Source organism: Corvus moneduloides, chromosome 5 (assembly GCF_009650955.1).
Source record: "Corvus moneduloides isolate bCorMon1 chromosome 5, bCorMon1.pri, whole genome shotgun sequence".
Taxonomy (NCBI): domain Eukaryota; kingdom Metazoa; phylum Chordata; class Aves; order Passeriformes; family Corvidae; genus Corvus; species Corvus moneduloides.
The window spans coordinates 12,417,311-12,435,028 of NC_045480.1; the positions used below are offsets into that span (position 1 = coordinate 12,417,311).

The 17,718-nt window shown below is 41.6% G+C and overlaps 1 protein-coding gene across 2 annotated transcripts in view; it reads left to right on the forward strand.

Annotated features, from left to right (window-relative positions):
- Positions 1–17,718, forward strand: part of CRMP1 (collapsin response mediator protein 1) — a 50,557-nt gene that overhangs the window by 15,005 nt on the left and 17,834 nt on the right. For both annotated transcript variants that reach the window (XM_032109961.1, XM_032109962.1), the window contains exons 2-6: positions 2,248–2,336; positions 7,358–7,542; positions 9,087–9,251; positions 14,224–14,285; positions 15,883–15,963. In XM_032109961.1, coding sequence (XP_031965852.1) covers positions 2,248–2,336; positions 7,358–7,542; positions 9,087–9,251; positions 14,224–14,285; positions 15,883–15,963 — 582 coding nt within the window. The remainder of the gene's footprint in view (positions 1–2,247; positions 2,337–7,357; positions 7,543–9,086; positions 9,252–14,223; positions 14,286–15,882; positions 15,964–17,718) is intronic.

Genomic DNA, 17,718 nt, shown 5'->3' on the forward strand with positions numbered 1-17,718 from the left:
TGTGTGCATACTCTTTTGTTGTGCACTGTTTTTAAGATGTGTTTTTCCCCTCTCTTTCTCCCTTAAAAATGTCTGTTTCTCCCTTTTTCCTTTTTCTAGAGTGATAAAAAAAGCTATAAAGGCTTTGAACCTGCAAAATTGTTCAAGTACAAGCTACAAAGTAAATATGCAGTGTATAACAGAGGTTACATTGTAACAATCCTATCTCTGCCTTAGCGCTTTTTAATGAATACATTTTTAGAACTTTATTGTTTTTGTTGTCCTGGGTTTATAGATTAAGAAATGTATCAACTTGTTTGTTTTCTAAACTGGGAACTCGGGACATTCATAGTCTATATGCCTGAGTCATCCTGTAATTAAACCAGGAACTGAATCTGGACTGAGGAGTATAAAACATGGACAAACTGGAGATTCTGAGTTATTGTCTGGTGAGCCAAGGAAATAATTTATAATAAATGGCTTTTTTATGTACGAATGGGAAAAAATGGTTTTGACTGCTTTAAGAGTTTTCCAGCATTCACAGTCACTTGGAAAAATTATTTTCCAAAGTATTATGTACTTGTCATGGTTTAACCCCAGCTGGCAACTCAGCCTCACACAACTGCTTGCTCAATTCTCCCCCACCCCACCCCACTGTGGGATGGGGGAGAGAATTGGAAGGGTGAAAGTGGAAAACCTCGTGGGTTGAGATGAAAACAATTTGGTAATGGAAATAGAGTAATCATAATAATAGTAATGATAATAATGCAATTATTGTTATTAAGGAAAATATTAAGGAAAATTAAAAAGAGAGATTAATAAAATCCAAGAAGGACCAGTGATGCACAGTACAGTTGCTCACCACCAACCTATTGATGCCCAGCCAGTCCCCAGGCAGTGCTGCCCCCATCAACCTCCCCCTGAGTTTTATTGCTGAGCATGATGCCATATGGTGTGGAATATCCCTTGGGTCAGTTGGGGTCAGCTGTCCCAGCTACCCCCCTCCCAATTCCTTGTGCTCACCCAGCCTCTTTACTAGTGGTGAGCAGAAAAGACATTCACTCTCTAAGCCCTGCTCAGCAATAGCTAAAACATCCTTGTGTTATCAGCACTGATTCCAGCACAAATCCAAAACAGCCCCATACAAGTTGCTGTGAGGAAGATTAACTACCCCAGCTAAAGCCAGAAGAGCACTGAAGTTATAAACTTGCCCTGTCTTTGGGCAGGTGGTAGAGTGCTGGCATTTCCAGTATGACTTCTTCAATGAGAGAGTTTAAATACTGGTTCTCAGGAATATGCCCTGGTAAAATTTGCTTTCTATAAAATGTAGTTTTTGAGAAAAGAATGTAACCACTTGAATAGAGAAAAATATAAACAGACAATTGTTGTGAACAGTTGCAGACTTGGTATTTTGAACAATCCTTGGGAAAAAAAAATGTTTGCTTCCTGGCACTTTAGGAAATACAAGGAGGTGGTGGCTCTCTGTGCTGTTTGTGTGGTATTTCAGGTGAACCAAACTTTGGAGGCTGCCTGCTGTTCTCATTCATGGAGTGACTGAGATATGGCACAGGGTGTCTCAGCACAGAGTGCCCCGAATTTTTGAACAGCCTTTGACCTGCAGAAATCACAAATTGATTATAATTAATTCTTCATGCCCACTAGAAACTCCACATTCAGCTGTGGGTCTGTAAGGCAGCACAGCAGACACGAGCTGTGGGCCACGTCCCTTGGCTGCTGCGTGGGAGCAGCCTAGTTGTCCCTGCTGAGCCAGTGTTTTTAAAGGAGCTTCCCTGGTCAGGAATTTCTACATGGCAGGGCTAAGCAGCCTCTTACAACCTTGTCTCTTCTAATTCCAAGCTTTGTTACTTTTCCAGAGGTGCCAGGAGTGCCAGTTGAGCTCAGCTTGGCCATTGCAGTGTTGGGCAATTTCTTCTGGGGGTCCTTTTTCCCTTTTGGCCTTTGTGCAATGAGGTGGTAAAAGGGGGATGTATTGGCATTTTAAGTGCTTCTATGTGCAGTGACTTCTGCTTTGAGCAAAACGAACTGTGATGACCATGAGGTCTCATGTTCCAAAAGTCAGAAATAAAGTCAGTGAAACTATGGTTTTCCTCTCCACTGTCCCTGTACCCACATGAACCCATCTTTATATAGGGTAGAGTTTGATATTAATGGCTTTCTTTATAATATGAGCATATTTAGTATCAGAAATACATTATGATGTTTATTTATTTCAACAAACCCACATTTGTTCCCTTTTTTTCCCTCCAGAGTGACCGTCTGCTCATTAAAGGTGGAAGAATTATCAATGATGACCACTCCTTCTATGCAGACCTATACCTTGAAGATGGACTTATAAAGTTGGTTTTATAAAATACTGCTTTTTTTTGCATGCCTGTTAACTTAGACTACTGTGATTTCTTGATAGTGCTGACCTGAAATCTTTTGGGAACAGAATCTGTTACCTCTAAATGTCAGGCTGTAGTAGAGGAGTGTTTAATTATTAAATTCTGCCATTTTATCTTCACTAAGATTAGATAAGTAGAAAATTTCTTTGCTCTGAATTGAAGATATTTGCTTTTCAAACAGTTCAATCATAGTTTCTTCTGAAATATTTAAGGTAAGTAGGGTCTCTCAAGAAAAGAAGTAATGATAAGGACAGTGGAAATCTTTTGAGACCATGAATGGTGGAAGGTTCTCTGCGCCTTTTTTCCCCATACCTAGTCAGTGCAATGACAGCCACGCTTTTAAGGATTGCAGGGCACAGAAACCTGAAATATGCCCGATGTTGCATGGTGCAAATGAGGACCTGCTGCTTCTCAGTTGCCTGTTGGTTAATGCTGAAGCACAGCACGTTCTGTTCCTGTGGTTGTTACGCGTTGTTCATGTGTCCCTTTTCTCTATTACAAAAGGTAAATGATCTTAAATTGTCGCATAATTAGGAAGTCCTGATTTACCAGGCTATAAAATGCAGGAACTGAGAGAGTATTTGTTAGGTGAAGAACTTGAAATATGTGTTACTGATGGCCTGGGAAACTGTAACAGAGATGTCCATGTGCTCTGCTGGTCCTACCTTGGCTTAGTGGAGATGAGGGTCTCTAAGGTTTGCAAAGTTACGTAGTGTGTATGAGCACTCTGATGTACACAAGGATCAAAGCCTTTTTCATGATTGCTAAACATTTTCACTAGTGACCTAAGAAGCTTGGTCTCCAGAGGCTACAATTTGATGCACAGAAATATAATTATGGTTATCTGGTAAATAATTAATTGCCTACTTGTTTTCAGAGCTCCTTAAGAATATGCCATCAGATTAAAAGTCTAATTCTTTATATATCTGTGACTACTTATGTTATTATGATTCAGGTTATTATAATAGAAACAAATATGAACACTTTCATCCATGGACTATGCAGTTCTCTTTTTAATCCTTCACTCTGCCTTTCCATTTCTAGTGTCACTTGCATTGCAGAAGTGGCAAAAGTGGAGAGGACACAAAATTTTGAATATGTATCTATTTTTAAAGCAACAGTTAACCAAGTTGTGATCTCTTTGGTGGGTATTTTTGTTGAGTTTTTCTGTGTTTTTGTTAGTTCAGATGCAAATCTCCTTGTAACACTTGTAAGCATCAAAACTATTTAAACAACTAAAAGCATGAGAGGATGAGAGCCTGAAACTGCTGTGAATTTTTGGCTTCTATTCCAGAAATGCAATGGTAGTTAATACGCAGGTTAGCAATGCCAAGCTTTCACCTGCCCTTGTTAAGTACATAGAGTCTCTCTGAAATCCATGTGTAGATCCATACCTCCAGGAAGTATCTCAGCTGCCCAGTAATTTGTGAGGGCAGCCTGCTGTGAGATGGGGTTGGGTCCTCACTGTGTTCAGTTGATAAATTTTGCAACCTAAGTAAGCTCTGGGTTTGTTTGGTCTCTCTTAGTTTCTTCAGCTGGAACTGCCCATTGTGTCTGAATATTTAACATAATTGTTAAATGTGGCTCAAGATTCTTTGGAGTTGGACCTTGAAACTCAGTCAGCCACATTTCAGTTGATGATCTAACTTTCCAGCTGCAGATATGGCTGATAATACAGAATTCTTGCCATGGAATGGAGCAGACACCAAACCACTCAGCCCAGAATAGGCAATGGTGTCCTGGTTTTGCTGGGATATAAAAGATCTGGATTATTTTTCTCACTCTGAAATGAGAACTGATTGGAAAAGAGAGGGTTGGGTTTCTCTTTCAGTCTGATGAAATTATTTGGGTCTTTTAGTGCTTTTAACGCAGATCGTTCTGTGGAGAGGAATGCAGATGTAACCTTGAGTGTGTTTGAAGATCAGCTGTAGTTTGGAGGATGGTAGATGCTTCTTCCTGCCAGTCAATGCTCAAAGTGGCTCCCTAGGTACAAGGAGCAGCATTGCATGTGGATTTTTCCTACCTGAAACTTAAGCCCTGCACACTCAGATTGCAGCTGAGAGGCAGTTCTCCAGCATCTAAATGGTATTTTAAATATTTGGTAATTTAAATGGCCATTGGTATATAAATAATATATTTTGCCTACATCTCTCCTGCCTCTGTTATCGCATGAGGAAGTGAGCCCTGTGCCAAGTGACAGGTCATGGTCTGGCGCTTGTTGTACTCTGCTCCATCCCTGCCAAGGGGAAGGGTTGGGTTCCTCTGGGCTGGAGGAACGAACAAGTGACAGGGCAAAGGACTGGAGACATGGTCTCTAGGGTGAGGAAGTGGTGAGTCAAATTAGGGGGAGCCTCAGATGCCTGAAAGAGGTCTGGGCTTGATAACCACAGAAGCACCACCATGGAGTTCTGGGAGAGGTTTTCAGCTTCCTTGGATGAAGCTCAGGAAGAGCTGAAGCCTGCTGTTTCCATTGTGCTTTAATCAGCTCAGGTACAACAGAATTTGCTAAATGGTTCAACTGAAAATGGTAGACAGCATCAGCTTTCTGGGGGGTCTGAGTTTTCTGGTTGCTGATGTATGAGGAAACCAGCTCAGTCATTTGCACAGGATCTAGAATGCACTTATCTGCACTGTTGTGTTTTTTTCACCCACAAGTAACTGAACCCCATTCTTACTCACATACACTCTGCATTAATGAGTGAGCAATTCAGGAATCCTGTCACATTATCTCCTACTCTCTGTTCTACTCAGAATAAAAATAACCTTGAGCGCCAGTGAAGATCAGACTTCTCCCATCCTTAATCTTGATGCCAGGGCAAGAGATGAGACAGATTTCTGACAAGTAGTAGTGCAGCATCATCCACAAAGGCTGTTTGGTCCCATGTCACTTCAACATGGATTATTTCAGCTGAATAAGATGTTACTCAACCATACACTGAAAATAGTGAGCATTGAGTCATCAAAAAACTTCAGTATATAGTTCGCACACTTTCACTTCGTTAGGACATGTCTTCTTGAAGAGGAAACTGGTAGATACTGATTGTGGAAGAAAATAAAAATTAATTGCTTTCATATTTTTGTGTAGGTTTTCATTAATACTATTCTCAGAAGGCATGTTAGTCCTTGGAGTGCAGTTACTCCTTGGACATACTCAAAGGAGAGGAGTCATAGTCAGTTTTTTTCCCAGTTCAATTTCTTAGCCACATAAATGCTCTACAAAGGTGGAGGGTTGTTCTGATTAAAATCTTGGGAGTAGATTTGACTAATGAAGATTAGTGCAACACCATTACTACACATGGGGCTACCTAACTGTATGCCCTCATTGAATCTGCTCATAGGTGCAATGCCTTATGATATGCCTTTGTGAGGCACATTTTACACAGAGAAGCTGCTTGCAACTTTTGTTTGTGCAGTTGGATGTACTGGGCAGCTGCCAGCTTTTGCATCCAGCTCGGTTCCCTGTTTGTCAGGGTGGTGTTAACACTGCGCAGCTGCACCCAGGTTATGACAGGCTGCCAGTGCTGCACGTGTTGATGACTGTTAGGTGCCAGACACGGAGGTGCCAGCTGTCATGGGTAAGCCCTCCTGGATTTGGTCAGTGCTGGGCAGCTGTGACCCCATCCCAGGATGCTGGTGGGGAGTTTGCTGATGGAATGGCTATGCTTCCCTCCAGCCAGAGCCCAGAGCACCAGGGGAGACAAGCTGCTGGAGGTGACATTTTTGCATAGAATTTGAAACAAATTCTTGACCTCTTGGGGCTATTTATTAACCCTGTCAGTTTGGCCAAATTCCAATGTGAATAATTATCCCTGTTTTTCTTATTTTTCCTACTGGTTTTAATGAACAGTTAATATTCACTTCTGGTTCTGCATTATCGCAGTTGGCTGTTAATCAGTTGCTGTTTTGAACTGTAGGTGGAAGTTGCATTTTAATATGGGGAAACAGATTCAGCAGCTCAGATATCTGAGGTATTTACTTAGCTGTGGAAAAATGTTATTTTATCCAGACAAAAAAAAAATTAAGACAAGGACTCAGTGTCCGTAATATGAGATAACCTAAGTGAACTTTAATTACCTTACGGTTACCTCTAAGCCCAAATATGTTGTGGTGTGACTGTGCGGAGACACAGCTTCCACACAGATCCATGCCTCTCCCTGTTTGGCACCATGCAAAGTAGGCATTAAAAATGTAGTGTGGCTTTAAAAGTTAAAGGTTAACTTATTTGTAGATGAGTCCATGAATAATAAAAGTATTTTGATCATAAGTATCTGGAGTTTGATATTGGCATGGGGGACAGATTAATATTTTTAATAATGAAAAAAAAAAAAAAATCCTGCTTTGAAGACCTGAAGGGAGAAAGACGGCAACAGCTAATTATAATTTTGCCACAGAATGTTTCACTAACTTTTAACTTCAAGAGGAGGATGAAGAATATGAGACATGGTAGATTAAACATGTTTAGGTCTCTTAGATATGTATTTCTGTATCTTAGGTTATTTAGATTTCTTTTTAAGGATAAATTTGCATTGCTTGATGCCTTTTGCTTCTGCCATATATTTACAATTCCAGCTTGCTCCCGTATTTGATCTATGTTTTCCTATTTTCATTTAAGAACTTAATATACAAAACTGGACCCCCCAAGAGAGCATTAAGTGTACACAATTTGAATTGTTTAAAGATAGGAGTCATATAAAAAAATAATCAATTTTTAATGCTGGTGCATTACAGCTCCTTTATTGGCCACTAGAGCCATGCAAAGCAAGTGGAGCTCACGGCTCCGCGAGGCAGCTCTTCTCTGCTTTGTTCTGCTGTGCTGGGCAGGACAGAGGGAGCAGGTGCTTGAGCTTCACCTTTCCTTTGGGGACCCACCTCCTTCTGTATGGCCCCTGGATCTCTCTTCCCTACATGCCTCAAATAGCTTTGTCCTCTGTGCTTGTTCAAATAAAGTAACACTGGCTTTCCTTGCTGTCCAGGCAAATAGGAGAGAATCTGATTGTCCCTGGAGGAGTCAAGACCATAGAGGCTAATGGGCGCATGGTTATTCCTGGGGGAATAGATGTCAACACTTATCTACAGAAGCCCTACCAAGGGATGACTGCTGTTGATGACTTCTATCAAGGCACAAAAGCAGCGCTAGCAGGGGGCACCACCATGATCAGTGAGTACTAGCAGTGCTATCTCTTCCCACGCCAGGCTGAAGCCTGTGTAGCATGTGTGGGGAGAGCTACCAGAGGCTTCATCCAGATTTTCTGAGATATTCTGCAATGAATCTTCAAATTTCTGGGCACTATGTTTGAGATCCACTCATCGTTGTTACCCAGAGCTGGCCTGAAAATGAACCTACCCTCAGAAAGAAATACTAGCCTGGGGAATTGTCTCTTGGATTTTCCTCTGAAATACAGACAAATCACTGAGGGATAATGTATATACTCTTGGGATTTTTGGAAAACAATGTAGGTCGCACTGTAAGTGTATGGCACAGAAAATCAGACAAAGATCTGCTGCTCCCACCTAGTGCTGTTTCAAGGGCTTTGGAAATAACAGGATGCTTATTTATGAACTTAGGTTTGGCAGCAGGAACTGAGGAAGTCCCTACCAGAGATGTCCTTGAGGAACATCTTGGTGAAAGGAAGAAGTGCTTCTACTTGTTCTACTTGTTAAAAACCCTTCTTCTTTCTACAGATGGTGGGACAAGATTTATCTCTTTCCTTCTGGCCGTGACTTGACTTTGGTTAGATGTTGTGAGGCAGTTGTTCAGGTGCCATAAATTGTCATGGCTTCCTTGTGAAGAGAAGGTTCCCAGTGGAGTTTTACCCCCGCTGAATTGGGATTCGGCTTTTTTTTTTTTTTTTGGTGTTATCTGTTACCCATCTTTAGCAGCAGGTATCAGCTGAAAGACTCTCTGGCCATAGGCACAAAATTCACTGCTGTTCATTCCTTTTGTTAATAGCTTTTTTCAGTTTGTGTTCTTCAGCTGAGTATTCCTGTGCAGAGTTAGGCTTGCAAATGCCACTTGTAAGCCCGTCTTGCTTTGTTTCCATATGAACTTTTGACCTAGCCCTGCAGAGTGAGGTACAAATGCATAAGTAGTCGTGTCTTTATGTCAATTGATGGTGTGGCATCATTAGAGACAGATCTTGAGACAGGGGAGAGGCAGGACACTCAGTGTACTGTAGGGTGTGACTGAGTGTTTGTGCTCAGCATCAGCCCCATTCAAACCTTTGGCTGTATTCCCAGTTTTGGCTGCTGAGAAAACATTGAACATCTGCACTGATGTATTGGTAGGGCAGAGTGGGCCAGTTCAGTGACTATAAGGCACTGGTTTTGTTGTTCTTACTGTGAAATACATAGAGATGGACATACCAGGCAAGAAATACAGCTAAGTCCAGAACCTGTGGTCTCTTAAAATAGAGGAAAGGGAAAGACAGATGTTTCCTAAACTGTGAGGTGTTTGGCTCCCCCTTTGTGTGTCTATTGATGCTGCACCAAGCAGGTTACCAGACTCATCTTTTGTATAGACTGTTCACAAAGTCTGCTGCACCTGAGGCAGCAAGACCTGGCTGACACCCCACAGTTACAGTCAGCACACAGACCGCCTCCAGGGCTGCTGTTTTGGCTGAGGTGCTGGAAGAGTGTTCGCTTCGGGGAGGTCTGAACGGTGTGCATACTGTCCAGCTAACAGACACCCAATCTTTTTTTCAGTTGACCATGTGCTTCCAGAACCTGGATCAAGTTTACTGACCACCTTTGAGAAGTGGCATGAGGCAGCTGATACCAAATCCTGTTGTGATTACTCCCTCCATGTGGACATCACCAGCTGGTATGATGGCGTTCGAGAAGAGCTGGAAGTACTGGTGCAAGACAAAGGTTAGTGAGTGAAATGTTAGCAGTATTTTTTGGTTTTATTGAAATATCATATGGAGGTGAAATGTTGATGTATTTTAATGAATGCATAGGCACTGGCTGTGCTGGCCAACGTTCTTCACTATCTTGAACTTGTATTTTCTCTTGCTGCTGTGTAAAATGGACCTGAAACTTTGTGCATATGTATGACTTTGTCCAGTATAGGCATGGAAGATTAAGATGTGTATGTTGTCATATACAAATGTATCACTTTACCCTTGCTTGTATATGTGGAAATGGGCTCAGACATTGCATAGGTAGGTTTTTTCCAAAGGTTAAACTCAGAGATCAGCATTTAGGATAGTCAGCCCAGTCACCTTAGATCCTCTGTTTAATGAATGAAGAAAATGAAACAGTTCAAGGTAGAGTTCAGGTTTTAAGTAGACTGGAATGTTTGATTCAGATGCCTCGAATTAAATCCAAATATGAAGAGCACATGGGTCTGTGAAAATGTCACTACAGGATAGATCTCATTTCTCACCAATGACTTGGGATAATTTAGTTGCTGGGAGTCAATTTTTAAATAAAATATTTTTAAAACAGATTCCAGGTATTAAAAAAAAGAGATGCTAAAGTTAGGTACCTAATATTGAAAAAATGCCCTGATTTTCTCAAGTGCTTCTCTCCAGTGGCTTTCCCTGAAGTTACTAGAAGATGCTTTGTTTCAACACTTGCAAAAAAAAGGTCACTTATTTAGGAATCTAAGACACTTTTATGGGTATGACTGTGTTCAATTAACAGGCCTATTTTCACGTGAGATGCTGTAGGTTACCCTACCTGGACTCCAGCTACCACTTCAGAATAGCACAGATGAAACCTCTTCTAAATGCATTTCCACACATGCAGGCTCAACATGGCAGTCTCATACATGGAGGGCACCAGATATCTCTGTGTGGGCAATGGGATCTAGCCTTCAGAACGTCCTAGCTTAGATCTTGTTCCTTAAAATTTTGCCTAACAGCATGTATTTTCTTTCCAGAATCATATATTTTCACATATTTTTAACTTTATACTTTCCTTGAAAATGTATGGATATTAATTAGGGAATATTTTCTGAAATGATGTACAGTTTCCATGGGCAAATTAGAATGACTCTTCTGTTGGGAAATGATACGTATATGCAGCATCCTTTGTAATGTGTAGTGCTAGTGATAACTTAGATGTGAAAGGTTCCCTTTTTGGAAAAAGGTACTCTCAAAGTAGAAAAAAAAAGCAAAATGCTATTTTTGAGTGAACAGTTGTTTGCTGAGATGCCATGGAGGTGCAGTCACCTGGGGGAGTTTATTCCATGTCACAGGATGCTAACAGTACACATGCTGTATAACCAGATTTTAGGCAACAAAACACTTCCAGCAGCAAGACTGCACGTAATTACAGAAACTGCAGCTGGTCTTCCATAGGTCTCTAGTATAGGTGATTTTTACAAGGTGATGACATCTGTCAACACAGATTGTGCCAAATCTGTGCTGTTTCCCTGCTATCAGCATTAACATGAATCTGCTGCTGTGCATTAGCTGACTGTACTTTCAGACAAGTATACTGTGCCTTGTTTCAAAGGTCGAGTTTATTTTCCAGAGCTCCCTGACCACAGATGGCTCAGCACTCTCAAATTTGCCTGAGGGTTTACATTAAAAGCCTGATGCAGACAGGTTAATAGTTTTCTCCAACTATTGAAATGTGAGTTTTCTGTATAAATCTGACCTGCCTCTGAGTCATCAGGGGAAGCAGAAATCTGTTCACTGGTTCATGAACTGAGATGTGTGATGGAGCCTTGGTGGCCTCTTCAGTGGCGAGAGCATTAGGAGGTCGCCTTTGTTCTCATGTCTGTCTCAGGCGGGCAGTGTGAGTTACTCTCACATGTTAGGAGACACAAGGTAAGGGTGGGTATGAAAGCACAAGCACAATAGGAAATAATTCAGCATGGCAAGGGCTTTCAAATTAACGGGTAATATTTCCTGATAATTGGAAACATTTGAGCCAGCTGGTGCAAATAGACTTGATGTCAGTGGAGTGACCCTGGTTTTCATCAGCTGGGAATCTGGATTGAATTGGTTCTCGGCTGATTAGGGGTGAGTTAGCTGAGTGACAGGGCTCAGCTCATTGTGTTTCAGTGCTACGTGTGCCTAATGAAATCAGCATGAGTAACAGGGGAGCTCACAGAGTGGCTGTTGAGGTGCCTTGTCATGAGGTATAATTGAACAATTAATCAGTTTTAAATCAATACAAAGCTAATTTAAGGAGACACAGGCTTTGGAAGGGCCCAGAGATTTTGTAGAGTCAAATATTAATTATAAACACTCAGGCTTGTAGCATTTCAGCTGTTATTTTGGTATTGGGCTTTTTCAGTATATGCAAAGGAGCAAGAGCCTGAAATTGGCTGACAGGGGCCTCACTGGTTCCTTTGACTTTGTCACTGTTCAAAAAAACCTGTAGTCCTGCCTAAAATTTGGAGAGGATTCTGTTGAGTGCCCATGGTGTGAGAGCAAGTAGGACATTAACAAGAATGTAGTGTGTAACAGATGTTAAGCATTAAGGTCAATAGGCCATGGACCAGGGCTTGTGAAAAGCTGCATAATTCCAATGAATAGGTCAAGGAACCAGGCCAGGGCAAGGAGTCTAATCTTGGATACCTGTATATGTAAATTTGTGTTATTTATCTTGGTGTCTGGTACGGGTGCTCTCTTTGCAAGGCAGGATTGTTCCCACCATCTCTCCTGTTAGCTGTACAGGCAGCCCCTGAAATGCTCTTCTACTGTGTGTATATCTGGTGGTAGCTGAGGGTGTGAATGTGTGTTTACATGGGAGAACTCTACTTCTGCACCGTGAGCAGGCTCAAGATCCTATGGCAGGATCCCTACTGGGATCCCTTCTAATCCCATTAATTTCAGGGAGAACATTAAAGAGAGTGAGAGTAAAACTCGGTCATTTTATCAAGGTCAGAAGAGGGCCTAAGAAGATACAAAGGCAATAAAAGAGAAAGGATGAAAATACATATTATTTGGGTCAGTGTATGTCTTCCAACCATAGTACTCAGAGAAAGCTGCCTTATCTCCTGCAGGACTGTGGTGGAATGAATTACCTTTGGCTAGACCCTAGTGGATAAGGGAGAGCGATCGATAACCCAGCTCTTGGCTTACAGCGAAATGTGTACGAGAGGTCAGTCCTGTGCCATCACTGAGGCCAGCTGGCATGGCTCAGACCAGGCCTAACTCATCCTCATTGCTTGGTGTGTGCATGAGCAGTCCCGTAGAAAGGTGGCTTCTGGGTGCAGCTGACATCTGGCCCCACATGGGATGGGTTCATGGAGAGAAAATTGAGCTTTCCCCTAAGGCAGGTAGGATGGATGTGCTGGGTGCTGCTGTGAGCAGTCTGAGGAAGACGGGGCTGAGGGTGGGAGGCTGCAAACACCGGCCTCAGGGAAGGCCTAGTCAAGCTTAGGTTGTAGAGTAAGAAGGGACTGAGTACTTTGAGACTCTAATGAGCAATAGATGGAGGGATTACAGCTAGTAAAGGCCATATGCATTTTCTGAGAACTTGATAAATAGGAAAAGAGGAAGAAAGGATGGGCTTACAGGCTGGATTTGCTTGGTGTGGAAGTCAGCTAGGAGGGGCCAGCTCCTGCTTTATGTATCTCTCTGAGCTGCCTGGACTTAGCAGGAAGACATAATACCAGGGATCATTTCAGCGTTTTGTCCTGCATGTATCCTGGGGTATTTTAGTCCTGTAATTGTGAATAAATGAATTCTATGTGTGTGTGAGCAGTCATACTCTCTGCCTGAGGATGTATTTGCTCATTCTAGACTCCTGAAGGAGTTATATCTTCATCAGAGAGCCTTATTCATTTTGTGTAGACAACATGAATAACATGAACAGATCTCTTTCTTTTTCTTCTTGCCCCAGGAAACACAGTTTTTATCATAGCCATTTTGAAATGCAGCATATACAGCTTAAATAGTTTAAAATTTACTTTTCTTTTAAGCTAGAAAACTACAATATTGGTCCCTGGACCAAACTGGGGATCTTGTCAGTAGACTAAAGAGTAAGGCAAATAAATAAACTATTATGAATTAATATGTACATAGATGAACAGAAGACATTTGTAATTCTCATTCTGTAAGAATACAAAGCTGTGTAAATAACCAAATCTTTGAAATAAATAGCAATACTTGTAGGGATTTGAATACAGGGGATTCTTGACAACTGGCACTCTTAGGGATAGCATTTCTAAAGGATTTCTGAAATTTGGAACTGTCATCTTCCTTGTTTTTTTATGGCTGCCAGCATAAATTCTTCCATCTTTGGAAGGCAGAAAGAGAGGTGTGGTGAGCTGCCTATAAAACTGGTTTCAGGCTTTGTTTCTACTCCTTCCCAGTTTCTACCATCAGCTAAGCTGGGCGCTTTGGAGTGTAAGGTCAAGAAAAAGGAAGTCTATATGCACATTCAGATACACAGTTCCTACATCTTCTCAGCACTTTGGGGGAACCTAACTAGAAGTTTTATCTACCAAAAAGCACAGTTTATATCAAGCTGAAATGTTTTCCTGATTAGCTAAGGAAACCTAAAAAGAAAAACAGTGATTCACAGAACCTTACACAAGGTTTTTTAAATGTCACAAACTTTACATGCTTGCTTTAGCCACCGTTGCTTGTCTGAGTTGGCTACAAGCAATCCTGTTTGCAGTGGTGGCTGGGTTACTCCGGGGATGAACACAGGCTACCTACAGCATCCCAACAAATTCCCCCAGAGAAGAGGGCATCCAGGCTTCTAGTCCTAGCTGCTGCAATGCAGCTGTGAAGCCATGCTTGATTTTTGGCAGTTGCTGGTGAAAAGTCTAGTCCAGACATACCCTATTACTTACTTTTCCTGAAGTTTTTGTTTAAATACAATTTAAGAATACACTTACATGGCAACGCCTTTGAATTTTGTCTTGGAACAGGTGTGAACTCTTTTCAAGTCTACATGGCGTACAAAGATCTCTACCAAATGTCCGACAGCCAGGTATTGCTCTGAATGCTTTTCATTGCTGTGATCTGTCCTCTCTTTTCTCATCTCCCAACACTTGAGGAGTTGCTGAGGTTGAATCCCAGAGGAACATTCTCACTGGCCTGATTGGCAATGGGAGAAATGTGCTGTGGTGACCTGCTCTCTGGAGGGTCAGTGCTGAGCTGTGTAGAACACCTGCATGTGTTTCTTCAAGTGTATGAAATTCCCCTTCCGTAGAGATCTTCTGGTGTCTCCCAACATTGCAGCCACTCAGCTCTGCTCAGGATTTCTCTTGTTTTATTTTGCAGTACCTTTTGAGAACTCTAGGTCAGAGAGGGAGAAAAAGATGAAGCACTTGAGGCAGTGGCAATTCTGAAATTTCAAGAGTTTCTTGGTTGCTATAAGCAGCTAAATGGAGTTGCTCCCTGGGGGAGGTGGCCTTTTCTCATTAGGGCTGGAGGTAATAATGAGCTTGTTTGTCCAGAGCTCATTACAGATTCCAGACTCTTCAGCTTTCCAATTCATACCCATCAGGCCACTGTAAATGGACAATGGCACCTGTTAGTAATAATAATGTTTGCTTATTCAGTTGAGAAAATGTTTCTTTCTTACTTATTCCCAGAGCTACAGCTCTTAGTCTCTTAAATAACTGTTGTTACACTTCCAATACATGTGGTTTTAATTGGAATTTTAAACATAATAATTTATAACTATTCTCTGAGAGGCAGCGCCTGTTAAATTCAACTCCCTGTTGGAATTGCCAAGAGGAATACATCAAAATGTGTAATGTGTGGCTGGACTAATGGCTGTTACCTTGTTTAAATGTCAAGACCTTGTTTAAGTGTCTTGCAGCCCTTTCAACTAGGCCCATTCAGGCCCATTCACAAGGGCCTGAAGTGCCCTAGTGCAAAAGTAGACACTGAAGAACCTATGTTTTCAATATTTAATCTGTGTTTGAAAACTGGGCTCCCATGTTACTGAAGTCTGGTTTAAAAAAGGAACACATAAGCTGAATACCTTTTGGAAAGGAAACTGTATTTCAGTAGATGTGTGCTCAGAAATTACCAGTAAAAGCAACAGGATCAACTACTGCCTTTCTTTGTGGATGGGTGTTGAATCTTAGAAAGCAATTAAAAAACCAAGGATGCTCTAGAGAAAATATTGCAACTTCTAACTGCGGAATTAAAGATGTTGGTGAAAGCTCAACAATGACTGATCTAAGAAGATGGTGCAAAATGTCTGCACTTCAGAAAAGAGATGTTCTAGCCATACTAAAAGTGTCTGTAGTATATGGCAATAATTCAATTTTACATTTGCTAAAACTACAGAAAAGAGGGTCACTAAATGTAGGCCTGTGTGGGACTCTGTCCCAGGGAAATCCAGCCCTGCCTGGGGCTGTCGACCCTGTCTTGGTGCAGCTGGTGTGTACAGGGGTGGGTAAGTCAACACCCGTCAGTGAAGCTCAGGTTCTGTGTAGAAAAGAGATCATTTGCTATTCACCAATATAATTACCAGCATAGAAGGTACAAAACCGAGGTGAATAGGGAGGTCTGAGTGCTAAGTAATGTGTTTTCCTTATTCAGCAGTGTTTCTTTCTTTTATCTACCTGCAGCTTTATGAAGCCTTTACCTTTCTAAAGAGTCTTGGGGCTGTTATCCTGGTCCATGCTGAAAATGGAGACTTGATAGCTCAGGTGAGTGAACCATCATTTTTACTTCACTTTGTGAGATGATAGATACAAGAGGAGAAGTAAAATAGGCCAGTCAGAGAATGGATAGGAAGAAAGGAACACCCTAGAAAGAGCCTTAATTGAGCCTGATGCCCTGTACACTGCTGGTATAAAGCCTGGGATGAGAGAATGGAGGCCCTTTTGCATTAACTGGCAGAGCATCCTTGAGATAGGGCCATGATCCCAGGCAGCTCCTTGCCTTGGCAGTAGATGAGGACTAGATAAGGGGGGCAGAAGGCGGCAAGATTTCTTCTGAATCCAGCAGATGCAAGCAAAGTGGAACAATGTAAAGCCTTGTTCACAGATTTTGGGTACAAAAAGTGGATCTGAAAGCTTTATATGAGCATCTTTTGCTGCAGTTATCAGCATAAGCAGCACAGTGTGTTTGGAACGGGTATTAAAGCTCATAGACATATTTATTTTTGAGAATATTCTTGTAAATCTCTGAAGTTTGAGAATAAGAACTACTCTGATCTTGTAGACATTTCAAAAATATGTGTTTAAGTGTAATCCATGCTCTTAGAAGAGGCATGTCAGAAACAGGAAGCTGGGCTCAAGGTCAGAATGTTCCATTAAAGCATCCTGGATCTCCAGGGCAGTCCTTGCAGGTCAGGTGCCCTGGGAGCCGCTGTCCTCCCTCTGGACTGTGCCATGCTTTGATCGGTGCCACAACACGTGGAAACATGGAAAGAGGCAAGCCAAGGACAGCAGTTGATAGTAAACCTCCCTCTGGTCTTTCAGAGGCCAGGATTTCCCTCTAAAACAGAAGGGGCAGGTTTGGGTGGGTGTTGTTATGATGCTACATTTGTGACAGATGAATCTTTGAAGACTGTTGCAGAGATGTCTCACTCCTCTGATCCCTTGTACGTGCATCGAGCCCCTCTTAGGTCGGTGAGGCTCTGAGTGAGCCATCTGATTTATCTGCTGAGCTGCTTATCTGCTGGCTTATCTGCTAAGGACTGGGCTGCAGAGCTGACAAGGAAATTACAGCAGCTAAAGCTGTCTTTGAGATCTGGACAAGGCAACCCACCTTGTCTCATGGCTAAGGGAGAACCTCAAGGGAATGTTTAAGTCATTTGGCAATGTGTAGGAACTCTTGTCTTGGGTGTATTTTGTTTTTCCCTCTGTGGGAAAGACACACCTCCATCTGCCCAGTTAGAATTTACTCTGAGATCTGCCTTTTGCTTTTAACTTTGAGTTCGGCCAAAATAACCACTGGGATCAAAAGTTACTAGTAAGGAGTCAGCAGGCACATACAGTGCAGTCATGTGCTTCCCCCACTGAAACTAGGTGACAACCCTCATTTGAATTCAAGAGAGGAAAAAAGCTGATTTCTTGTGAAGTTTAGCATGAATAAAAAGTATTAAATACATAATTTATAGTTTTAATACAACATAAAATATCCAGTAGAATTAAAATGACTAATAATAAGCATGGTTAAGTCAATATTACTGTCGGAATGGCAAGTAAAACAAATCAAATGGCACGTGTGGTGTTTTGATACATTGCCTATTAAAATCAAGGCACACTCATGGAATTGCATTTTTGATAGAAATCTATTTCATTTACATTTTTCTCTGATCAGCCTTAATATACAGCCATCGAATATGAACAAACAGGACAGAAACATTATTAGGAAAAGAGGAAGTGGTAAATAAATGTAAATTATGTTATACATCACCATATTTGTTCACCATTGCCATGTTTCATAAAATCTGT